The following is a 12,615-nucleotide window of genomic DNA, read 5'->3' as shown; positions in this document are numbered from 1 at the left end:
AAAGAAATTCCAATAACAGGTGAAGGAAGAAGGTGATAGTAACAGCAATAGTGATAGCTGACATTTATTGAGCACTGCTTCCAACCCACATTGTGTTCTCATTACCCGTAGTCAATGAACTCATTTAATCTTTATATGTAGCTATGAATTGGGCATTACTATGAGGGATTTAGTGTTATTTTGACTCAAATCATGGCAGTCTGGGCCCACAGTGATGGGTGATGTCACCCCTATCAGATTTTTACAAACGGATTTTTTTTGGTCACACCATGTGGCACATGGGATGTTAGTTCCCTGACCAGGGATCAAACCCATGCCCCCTGCATTGGAAGCTTGGAGCCTTAACCACTGATCCACCAGCAAAGATGAGTAATCATTTAAGTTTACCAGACCTTGGCTTCCCTGGTGATTCAGATGATAAAAAAAAATCTGCCTGAAATGTGGGAGACGTGGGTTCAATCCCAGGATTGGGAAGATCCCCTGGAGAAGGGAATGGCAACCCATTCCAGTAATCTTGCCTGGAGAATCGCATGAACACAGCCTGGTGGGCTACAGTCCATGGGCTTACCAAGAGTCAGACACGACTGAGCGACACTTACTGTGGTCCAGGCTCTACGAAGCTTTCAATGAATCATCTAACTCTCATGACACTGAAAGGCAGGTACTGTTAATATCCTAGTTGATAAGTGAGGAGTAAAGTATCTTAACAAAAGCTGGCATCAGAGGAGAGGTCTATTATGTAGTAGAAAGAGCACAGGGATTGGGAACTCAGAGGCAAGCAGGACACTAGCTTCTTAAACTTTCGAAATTAATTTCTCAGGATTATTACAATCAAGTGATACTTCGCATATAATCCTTATATTTTCTTTCTTGCATAGCTGGTTGTATTGTATTATATATTGATACTGCAATGCTTTTGCTAAAAATTTAAAGTAAAAGCAAACAATACAAAGATACAGAAATTTATTTATAACAGCCTAGTGGCTTAACAAACACTTTTATCCTTCAGCTTTACGCTAACATTTGCCACAGATTTGTCAGAATTGTGTTTTGAAATGAAAACACCTCATGCTGCACTGAGCAGATACTGGACATGATCAATATTACTGTGATGGCAGAGTCATTGAACATGATTCCCCAAGTGCTGCATTACTTTGAATATTAAACTTAAAAAAAAAAAATTGTCTTTGCACAGGTATGTGTGAAGCAGTGAAACTGTAGAAGAAACCTGTGTGCAGGTATACAGAAAATGGATTTCTTCCAAAACAGTCAGCTGGAGAGACGAATCATCCCTGGAGCAGAACGCGAGTGTGTGGTCAAGCCAACAGACCATAGCTCACCAATGTAAACACATACTTGACGCTCTCCTAAGTCAACCTGGTAAGAAGAACCTGCCAAAGTGACTGGGCCCTTCCAGCATGAGGGATTCCCCTGTCTTAATTGAGGGGTCCCAAACAAAGGCCCTGTATTTTCTGACTGAAAAAAGCTCTTTTACCCACTTTTCAAAAGATCACTGAATTCCGCTTTTTTTTTTTTTTTTTTTTTTTTCAGGAAACTGCTGGCCCTGATTTTCAACCTGTTTCTAAGGAATCAGAGGTGTTTGCAAAGTCTGGAGAAGCCAGCTAAAACTGGCCACAGAGATCTTTCTGTGGGGGCAGGTTATGTGATTACAAAGCAATGTAACTGGCAGTAAAAAAGTGTGGCCTGAAGCCAATGAAATGTAGGGACCAGGTTAACACAAACCAGTGGGAAGTGGTCAGAGCTTCAGTGGTGGGGAGACCACTTCCCCTGGGCTGCTCTTGGGGCAGGAGAGGTGGACTCAAAATTTCCAACGTTTGTAGCAGGGCAGGATGCCTGTCAATAGATTTCAGTACCTACAGGGACATCGGAGGAGGAGGTAACACAAATAGCAGCTGCTATTTGGTACTAGTTGGTAACACAAATAGCAGCTGCTATTAACTGTGGCCCACACACAGCACGGAGCCTCATTCAGTCCTCACTAGCACCTCTGGCAGTTCAATGCTTTTCTCCAGGCAAATGGTGAACCTGGGACTCAGAAAACTTTAGGTTTTCTACCCATGTGTGAAGTTACACAGATTTCTAAAGCATACTGTTGGTTGAAGGAGCCAGCTGTTGAGATAATTTGGGTAGCATCTAGATGTGTTAAAATTTCAGAACAACCAATAATATTTCCCCAAAGATGAGATGAAAAAGGTAAAAGAACACCTGATTGAGTTCTGGTGAAACAAGAGAACCAGGCAGGACTGAGAAGGACAGGCTTCTTTCGTGAAGGAGTATCCTAGACCCTCTGACTGAATCCCACACATTAAACACTCTGGGGGAGATTGTCAGGCCGGTTACATCATGCGTTTGCTTTCCGGACCACGTGGCCAGAAGACATCACAGACACAAGGGTGGGGAACGAGCGGACACACTTACTGTGGCGTGGGAGATGGTCAGAATCCCGTTCTTGACGGAGCACTTCCTTCTCTGCCACACTTTCCGGATCCTGAGGATGGAGCCAAACACAGCCTGATACAGCACCTGCTTCACCAGCTGCACGGTGTCATGCCTGGCCATCATCACAAAAAGCCCCCAACCAAACACCACCCAAGCCAGGATCTGGGCTGCCTTTAACGATCCCAGCTGGAGGGGAACTCAGACCAGTAGGCACACACAGAGAGGCACCACAGCAGTGGGTTTCTTCCCCCTCTGGCCGCACTCACGGCACGTGGAACCTCCCTGAGCAGGGATTGAACCTGTGTCCCCTGCGGTGGAAGCACAGAGTCTTAACCACTGAGGCGCCAGGGAAGCCCTCAGCACTGTTGGTCGTGAAAACGGGAGACAACAGAAATCTGACAGCAGGAGAATAAATAAATGATTACAGTCACATTCGTACCACAGGGTATCCTTCAGGCGTTTAAAAAGAATAACACAACTACATATGTGCTGACCTACGCAGATTTTTGAAGCACACTGTTGGTTGAAAAAGCAAGCTGTTTTAAGACACTTTGGGTATCATCTAGAAAAGTTAAGATTTTAGACCTGTAAAACAGCATTATACATTTTCTATACATATATGTATAAATGTATTTCCTTTTTTATTGTCTGTCTCCCTGGTGAGGATGTAAGCTCTATAACGATAGGGACTTTCTTTGGTTCAGAGTTACATCCCCAGTGTCTACAACAGTGCCTGGCATGTAGGACTCCCAGAAGGTATCTGCTGAACGCATGGGGACAGTCCCTGCCTTCCTCAAACCACACATGACAAGTCACAGGTGCCACCTTGGACACAGACCAGTTACCACTGCTTCTAAAGAGAGCAGGTTAACTCTCAGACTCACCTGAGGGAAGCATCGTTTGAAGCTGGTGCATGGGAGACCGTGTACGTGCGTCTCCCTTCCTGAGAGGCTGGGGCAGGGCCCTAGGTTACCAAGCCCTGGGAGCATGCTGAGCACACACGGGCCCCGGGCGGGCTGCGTACGTACCCGTCGCTCTTCTTCAGCAGGTAGCCCTTCTTCTCGCTGCCATACTCCTTGTTACCCTGAAGCTGGTGCATGCTGTAGCCTCCTTGCCGGCTCTGGGAATCCTAGAAAGGAGATGCCATGGATTAGACTCATGCCGGAGACAATTCTCCACTCCTTGACTCTAGTCTGCCATGGAGCATTTGCCTGGAGCTAAGAGAATTGTGGACTTTTGAGAGTTGCTGGGTCCTTGATCATACACCAGCAGAGGAAACTGGGCGGGTAAGCAATTGCCAGAGAAGCTTGAGCTGAGGGCTGGGGTGCAGATCTCCTATTTCTAGTCTGGAAATCAGCTCTACTTCAGAGACACTGCAGCAACAAGCTATTCTAGGACTCAAACTAGTCTACGCTGGCAGCAGAGATGAGTGCAGAAAGGGCTAGGGGAAGCGAAGTGGGCACCAGGCGAAGCTCATGCACCCCGAGAGGTCCTCCTCCGGGCAGACCGCCTCTCCCTCACCTTTGCTGCTAAAGTACCCCCAACAAAAAGGATGAAGAACTGCAATAAAACTCTTGTTTTGCAACTAACGAGTACTCTGTAAAAATACACCTATACCCATGCTTTTCATTTAAAAAGATGACTCGGTGGCAGGGAAAAGTGTATGACGTGGTGACAGGACAACACAGATGTGCACAAGCTCGATTTAACATCCATGAATGCTTTCCCCTCGTTTCTAAAGACTGCACTGTGGAAACGTTAAGGACTGCAGAATGAGAACACGGGGCTTTAGACACAGAGGGAGGACAACACGGACTGACAAAACGCATTGACTTACTCTCCTAGACTTCGATCAGGAAGGGCAAAAGCAAGAGGAAAAAAAGGCAGAACATTTGAAAATATAGTTAATTTCACTGATCGTCTTATTGTTTATAGGTTAAGCACTTTTTACAACACACAGAGAAAACATCACCGTAAAGATAATTAATATCAGGTATCTCTCTCACTCACACTTCAGAGTCCTGATAAACTCTGGGTGATAGGATAATAAAACATCTTTATCAAGTTTCATTTCAGGTCACTTGAGAACAGAGGGAAAATAAAGCTGAATGCAAGAGGAAGTACACACTTCACCAAGATTAAAGGGCTGACAAACCGCAACATGTGTATATGTAAAAAAAAAAACCCCGTTCTTTACTTAGATAGCCCAAAGAAAACGACAAATGGTAGGAAGATCCTTTGTTTTCCTACAATTTGTGTGAAGTGAAGAGTATTTAATAAAAATAACCAGCTCAGAAGCAACCCCTGAAACGTGACGGTGAAGAAGCAGGAAGCTGAAGCATCCATTGTTTACTGACGGCTCGCGCAGGGCCTGCCTTCCCGGCCAGGATGACCTCTTCCTGGCATTCAAGATCCTCCAGACCAAACAGTGAGTGCTTGGTGAATGTGAGTAACAGCTGCAGGGAAATCTGTACGGCTATTCCACACACCCTGAGTTCACTGTTCAAAAGCATGCCCCGCATGCTCCCTGAAAACCAGGTGCCACAAACGTGCGGAGGATGCTGGCTGGGACACAGCCTGTCTCGGAACTGGACATTCACCCTTGGACCCCACGCTGTCCTGCTCTCCAGTGTGGGTAACGGAGAGCTGACGGCACGCTGTACTGGGCTCGGTGACTCACACTAAAGAGGCTGCAAACTCTGCTTGGTTTCTTTGTTTGTTTATTTGTTGGACATGCGGCAAGTGGGATCTTAGTTCCCCAACCAGGGATCGAACCTATGCCTCCTCCATTGGGAGCGCAGAGTCTTAACCACTGGACCACCAGGAAAGTCCCTGCTTGTTTTCTTAATCTGAGTCATTTCTTTAACTGGCCAGATGCCTTCCAGCTGAAATGTATCATTAGACAGTTTTAATCATCTGGGGAAGGGTGGAACCTAGGAATGTTGAAAAATTCCCCTCCAGGTTTACTTTTAACCAGGGTCTACAGCCTTGGACTCAGAAGCTGTGACTGAGGGACAGAACCACATACCAAACAGGCAAGAGTCTGCCTCCTCCAGTGCCTTCAGGGACACCCCCAATACAACAGTGGGGACACCTGGGATTTTTTTCAAGGAGGCAGCAGTGTGTCCACAATACTAGTAAAGAAATACGAGGACAGAAAATCAGATCAGGTGGTAGAGACCTGAGCCGTAAGACAAACATAACAGGCTGGGATAAATGAAACCCACAGGGTTCCTGCCTTAACCCAGTGAAATCCCAGGGAAATTACTTAACTACAGAAAATTACTTAACAAGTATCTTTGCCACATCTATACCTCCCCACAACATTAAAAACAAACTCTAAAATCTCCTTGATATAGATTCTTATTAAAAGAATACCTATCTTCCTTGAACTCCTTTTCAATGAACTTCTCTTAATCTGCTCACATAATTCCTAGGTCTGTCTGAATGCTTTAGAACTATTCATCTCTCACCTTAACTGGCCTGTTAACATTTAAGATAAAGATCCAAATTTTAAAAAGTAAAAGTATTTATTTTTTTTAAAAAATAAGGATTCATCAATTCATCAATTAAAAAATAATCAATGAAAACTATTCTATAAACTTACTACTAAGACATTCCTTACGTGTATTTTTACTAGCCTAAATTAACTTTAAATTCTGAATAACAAGCAGACTGAGTGTTCTTTGCTTTATATCAGACTTTTAAAGGTGAATAAAGTGGCTGAAGCCTAGGCTTTGACCCCAGAAGTCTGTTTTATTAAACCAAGCAGGAAGGAAATGATGAGTCAGAAGTAGCATCAACAATCCTAAACTAACTACTAATGAGTTTTATGACCTAAAAAAAGTCACACAAATGATTATGATATTGAGAAATGATGGTTTAGCACGGCACTCCAGATAAACAAAAAGGGGATTCTATTTTTCGAGAAAGTAAATCTTGGAGAATTGTTAACACTTAATAACAAAACAACCTGGAGAAGGGAAAGGCTACACACTCCAATATTCTGGTCTGAAGAATTCATGGACAGAGGAGCCTGGCAGGCTACAGTTCATGGAGTCTCAAAGAATCGGACACAACTGAGTGACTCTCACACATACAATAACTAAACAAAGCACATCTGAAGGAATGAAATAGGTTCTGAATCCTCTAACAGCAGAACGGGAACCAACATGTACCGAGGAAAGAGAAATGCAAATGAGAAGCTCATTCAGGCAAGCTATTTAAAACTAAACTTAAACTTAAAAAGCAAACCTTGGAAAATTCCATGATGTGAGTCAAGAGATGTAAACTATAGAATGAGAAACTATGGTGGTATTTTTTTAGCTCAATTTCCCATTCTCTATTAGCAGTACAAATTAGCTTACTTTCTTATTAGAAAACCTTATTAACGTATAAGATGCATTACGAAGGAGCAGAATCTCACATCCTCTAAAACTGCAAGCAATTACACCCTCATTGACTTAATGGCTTATAAATGTTTCTGGCATCCAATTTAAAACTAAACTTCTATTTACAGAAGCTTCAAATTTCTAATGTAAGGTATGAATGGAGTGGCCAGAGGAGTTTTTTTATTTCATCTTACTAAATATTTACTGAGTTGTATCGGGGTGCTAGGCAACGTACCAGATACTGTGAAAGGAGAGATGAGCAAAATACATAGTTTGCAAACTAAGATGGGTTACTGAGACAGACTCAAAGAAAAAGGTGGCATTTGGGGAACGATTTATGGATATCATCATTAAAAATAAAATATTTTCAACCCTGAAAATAGTATTAAGGCAAACAGTCCTTTTACAAAGTTAGGCTATTATAAAAACCTAAGATAACTAATTTTCCCGAAACATTTGCCAAAAGTCAATAAAGAATTGTGACAAGGAAAAAAATGAGTCTACCAAAAATCCAAAGATTCTATTTAGAATTCAAACTCTTGAAGCTTCCTTTAATGGAGTCAGGTTGAAGCTGGTGGGGGTGAGAAGGATGAATAATTTGATGGGTGACTTTAATTTCTCAAGTCCTTATTTTAGATTACTTTGCACTCTTCCTGAACTGGAGTGTGAGAACTCTCTGGTGGACAGTCTTCTTCCATATTAACAAAGTCATTAAAGATCATTACCTTCTAAACATATTTTGTGATAAGAGAAGATAAACACCATGAGAATGGGGACAGGCATGCTGTGAAAAGTCAACTTTACTTGTAAAATACTCTGGACGTGATGTTAATGAAAACTTATTTATTAATTTGGGGTGGAATTAAAATAAATCATGTGGATGGATTTCCTATGTATGAGAGGCTTAGATGCAACTACGCTGTTTAACTAGTATGAGCAGAATAGTCTTTATGCCAAACAAAAAGGGACTGTAATAGTCTTTTTTTCTTTTTTCTCCCAAGAAAGCTTCCATGCACAGGAAAGAGGTAATCCCGTGTGACAAAACAAAGGTAAGAAGTGTTTAAGAACACAACTGCCAGTTGAAAACCGTGTCATTTTCTCCCCAGACAGAGACCTAGCTCTTACCCCTCCAGTTGGGTATTTCTAGTGCTCTTACACCGAGAAGTCATAAAAGGAGATAGCTTCTCCCAGGGCCGGCAACAAGTGAGGTCGGAGACCTCAAAGCACAGAGCTGCGGAGACCGGATGAGCTGGGTACAAGCCCACACGCCTCCCAGCCCCTTGATGCCCCCTTCCAGAGATCAGCAGGTGCTCAGAGCAGCGCTACAGGCTCCACTCGCTGCATGAACACCCAGGATGTTTATAAAAACTGGATTTGAGGAGGCAGGAGGGTAGAGGGCAAGGTTGCTTTAAGATTAATGGTGCTGGTGCATGCTTGAGGGGGTTTTGCTTTGTTTCTGTTCTGGACTCACTGAACCCCTTTTGGAAACTTTAGGAATTTACAGAGAGTTAGTTTGCAACGTTTAAAAAAAAGGAAGGAGGGACACTCCCCCCAGTGGTCCAGTGGTTAAGACTGCCTTTCTCTGCAGGAAGGGTGGGTCCGATCTTGGGTTGGGGAACTAAGATCCCACATGATGCAGGGTGCAGTCAACATTTTTTTAAAAAAACAAACAAAAAATCAGCTTGCAACTGTGAATCCATCGTAATTTCGTAACGGAAGTACTACCTTCTCCCATGCAGTGATGGTGCTCACTGCCCCACGTGCCCTTCACATGAAGTCCATTCCCTCCAGCTGCACCCCGGGCCCTCCACGCCACGTCTGGGTTTTTGCCTCAGAAGCAGCATCTCTCACTCCTCCACCCACCCTGCCCCAGGCTATAGGAGGGCTGCAGACTCCGCCTGAGTCTTTCTGGCTTCTTCGCTTTTCTGGCACCAGCCCTCCCAATCTCTTACAGCCTCCACACTGCTGCAGGTCTGACTGCTGGCTCACACGGCTGACTGTTACCTACTAGGCAATGAGCTCCTTGATGGAAGGGGCCCAAGACGGGTGCCTAGAACAGTTGCTGGCACACGGTAAGTATTCATTAAATGCTTGACCGAACAAACAGATGAGACTAGTAATTAAGGATATGTATTGCATTCATTTAACACTTACCGTTCACTGTACACTCCGTTTCGGCCCACAAGGACAATCTCACATGAATTTTCCTAACTCTGGGGGCAAAAGCTCTATATGCTCTGTCTCAAAATAAGTTCTCTATTTTTCTGGTAGAATGAGACCGGGATGATCTAAGAGGAATGGGGGTGTGCACATCAATGCCTACCCTTCAAAGCCTGGGGGGATACTCTTCTGAAGCACAGCTCTTAAAGCCAGGATGGCAAACCTGGTCATGGAACTGGGCACATCGTTTTTTGTTTTTTCACAAGGAGGGAATGGGAACTTAGAGGCTGTTTCTACCGCATTTTAGATGACAGCTGTATCTTGGGTCTCATCTGTCCCCCCTACCACCACGACCACCCTGGCAGGAAGCCCTCCCTATGCCTGTTCTGCAGATAAGGATATGAGGCCCCACTCAGAAGGTGAGCCCTGCTCGAAACACAGAGACCACCTACTTCTTTCTGATCGAGTTGAAGGGAGGACTTTATTAGGTCTCGGAGTGCGGTCAGCTGTTTCTTTTCTTCATCCTGGGTCTGTTTGATCTACGAGAGAAAAACATTTCTTCTATCACTCATCTCTCTACATTTATGAGCAGAGTTTAATCCATCCAAATAAACACCACTCATCAAACAATTCAATTATATAGTAGATTTCCTTATTAAAGTCCTTCGCAAGGTCTCATTTTTGACAGGTATGATTTTCTCATCTTCTTAAACTACCAGTGAGGTTGGAAATTAGTGAATAACGCAACATGCTTTCTTATTAGGTAGTACGTCTAGGCTAGACAATCAACTCAGAAGGACTATTTTAAACAAAGGTAAGAAGTTAACACTGAGTCATGTGAATTTCTCAAAGGGTGGTAGTGGAAATACCATGATGTGACTGAATGGGCCAGAAGACAACCCTCAGAATGACCAGAATCCCAGAGCTAATGCACAGACCAAAGTTTACAAAGTTTATGCAAGGGCAAGGGACTGGTGCTGCTTTGCCTCATTACTTGGAATTTAACTGCAACCTGAGCCACGTTAGCTTTTTTAAGAAAAATCAGAAAAAATTCACAGCTGTGTATTTTTGAAGTTCTATCAGAATATAAGGCATCATTTGTAACACTAAAATGTTATTTGAATACATGCAGTTACACTCCTAAATACATACATTTTTTTTTTTAATTTGAAAGTGAATGTTCATTTTTTCTCCCCAAACTTCCAACTTTTTATTTTGTACTGGGGTACAGCCAATTAACAATGCTGCGGTGATTTCAGGCGAACAGCAAAGGGGCTCAGCCACACGTACACAAGTATCCATTCTGCCCCAAACTGCCCTCCCATCTAGGCTGCCACATAATACTGAGTAGAGTTCCATGTGCTGTACATTAGGTCCTTGTATATAATTTTTTTTTTAGGTCCTTGTATATACTTTTAATATTATTCATTGCCAACTGGTTCATTAAGAACAAATTTGAGATTTCTACATACGCATTTAGTTTTTTTCTCAAAAAAGTTTTCCTCTTGATTTTCTTATTATAAAATCAAAACAGACAGTAGGGGGAAAGAAAAGAGAGGGAATATAAAACAAGCAAGCAAAAAAAAAAAATCATAAATCTGCCTATTCGGAGATAATCACTTAGCTGCTTTTCTTCCAGGATAAAAATTTCCCTTTGTCTTTCTGCAACTGCTGATGAAAGGGCACTCATGTGATGATACTAAACCCAGAATGGAAAGTCATTCAGAACCAATGGCCATGCACCTGCTCCCTGGCCTGCCATGCTCTTCCTATGTCCCAGAAACATACTCTGGAACATCTGATCAGGGATGATGTCTCTGAGTTAAACTGGAGGGGGAAACGTGTTTATTAGCCCTAGGTTTATGCTGACACATCACTTAACCTTGTCTTCTTTTCTTTAGCACTCTTAGAATACAGATTGCAAATTTACTATCTACAAAAGCAAGTTAAAGTGCATGCATTTTGTAAAGAACTTACATTATACAAATCAGCAGCCAGTTTTTCAATGTACTGTTTCAATTTATCAGCTGTTTTCAAACCATCTTGAAAGAAACTACAAAGGAAAACAACAGAGATTTACCAGCAGTTTAAAAAAAAGATATGAACCATAGTTACCTGAAAAATCTGAAATTTCTATAGGTACGCATTTATTCTCTACCCATATACCTATACAAATACTTACAAAACTAATTTTAGTATTTTATAAAGATGTACCAACAAATTATACAGACAGGCAGATTCTTTACTGGTTGGCCATGAGGGAAGCCCAGACTACAGGCGCCATTTGACATATGCTAGCAGGTGTCACGTGGATACTGCAAGCAACAGCGATAGTCCCAACACTCTGATTTATACGAAGTACAGTTCTTCATGGTTGAGCCAAATTTGAATTCAAAAGAGAGACACATAAACCAGTGGAGTAAATGAAGCTGAACTAGACATTAAGGAGAGCAATAAAGGCCAGAGGACAGTCAGCAAGGGTTCTTTGCATTTCCCAAGGTCTCTGTGTCCCAACATATTAGAAACAAAGGCTGTCGAATCAGTGGTACCAATGAATTCGGAAAGCTTTCAGTTCATGAAGACTCACTCACCAGCCACATTTCAAGTGCTCAGTTGCCACGTGTGGCTGGTGGATACCAGTTGAGACAGAAAAGAATATCAACACTTCCATCACTTCAGTATGGCAGAAACCGACACAATATCGTAAAGCAGCTATCTTTCAACTAAAAATAAGATTTTAAAAAAGTTCCATCACTTCAGAAAGTTCTACTGGGCAGTGCTGCTCCAGGTGAAGAAGAAGCCAACTGAGATTTGAACAGCCTGCAAGGAATGTCATAAAACATACATTTTATGGAGAAAGAGGGATGGTTTCAGTTTGAGATGGTATTGATAAAAATGTGAAGTTCTTTACCAGCAGTGAAGGAGGGCTGCAAGGAGGGATGATCCCTACCAGTCAAAAGGCTGAAGAAAGACCCAGGCAGTTTATCTGCCTACAGTTAAATTCTTCCCAACTGTGATACAGACTAAGAAAAATTGAAGTAAGGAGGAATGATTTTAATCTACAGTATGAAACAATGTTGTAAACAAAACAAATCACATACGTAAATCCAGTAAATTTCCAAGTAAGGAGATTACGAGTCCCCTTCCCCCTCTCTCCATTTTTTTCCCATTAGCTCCATTTTCTAAATATTTTCTTAAGATCATATATTACTCGGGCAAAATAAAACGAAAGAATCAACACTCAGCCTAGGAGGCTGAGGCTGAGCTGGGTCCTTCTCAGATGATTACTTTAGGGCCAACTTCTGGTTTTTGGAGGGAAGCGGGGGTTGGGGGGTGCCGGGGGCGGAGGGGGGCCGCAGGGGAACAACGCAGCTGGACAGTCAGTGACACCCAGTGGCCAGCACTGCTGTCAACAGGGCCCCCCCTCCACCTCCCCGAGCGCCCTGCCGCATCCATGCTCCGCACTGCCGCCTGCCGGCGGGGGCTCAGAACCACAACCATCCACCGAGGCCCCGCCTCCCTGCGCCCGTCTTCCCTCCCTCTGACCTGGTTCCCGGTCAGTGGAAACGCCAGGCCCTAGGAGCAAAAAGCGTACGGTATTCTG

The 12,615-nt window shown here is 43.1% G+C and overlaps 1 protein-coding gene across 4 annotated transcripts in view; it reads right to left on the bottom strand.

Moving 5' to 3' along the window:
* Positions 1 to 12,615, bottom strand: part of ASAP1 (ArfGAP with SH3 domain, ankyrin repeat and PH domain 1) — a 329,862-nt gene that overhangs the window by 55,645 nt on the left and 261,602 nt on the right. For all 4 annotated transcript variants that reach the window (XM_070477002.1, XM_070477000.1, XM_070477003.1 and 1 more), the window contains 4 exons: positions 10,989 to 11,064; positions 9,464 to 9,550; positions 3,489 to 3,589; positions 2,440 to 2,509 (listed from right to left, as the gene is read on the bottom strand). In XM_070477002.1, coding sequence (XP_070333103.1) covers positions 2,440 to 2,509; positions 3,489 to 3,589; positions 9,464 to 9,550; positions 10,989 to 11,064 — 334 coding nt within the window. The remainder of the gene's footprint in view (positions 1 to 2,439; positions 2,510 to 3,488; positions 3,590 to 9,463; positions 9,551 to 10,988; positions 11,065 to 12,615) is intronic.

Source organism: Odocoileus virginianus, chromosome 15, assembly GCF_023699985.2.
Source record: "Odocoileus virginianus isolate 20LAN1187 ecotype Illinois chromosome 15, Ovbor_1.2, whole genome shotgun sequence".
Lineage (NCBI taxonomy): Eukaryota > Metazoa > Chordata > Mammalia > Artiodactyla > Cervidae > Odocoileus > Odocoileus virginianus.
The sequence above is the reverse complement of the archived record's forward strand: the minus strand, read 5'-3'. Positions and strand labels throughout refer to the sequence as shown.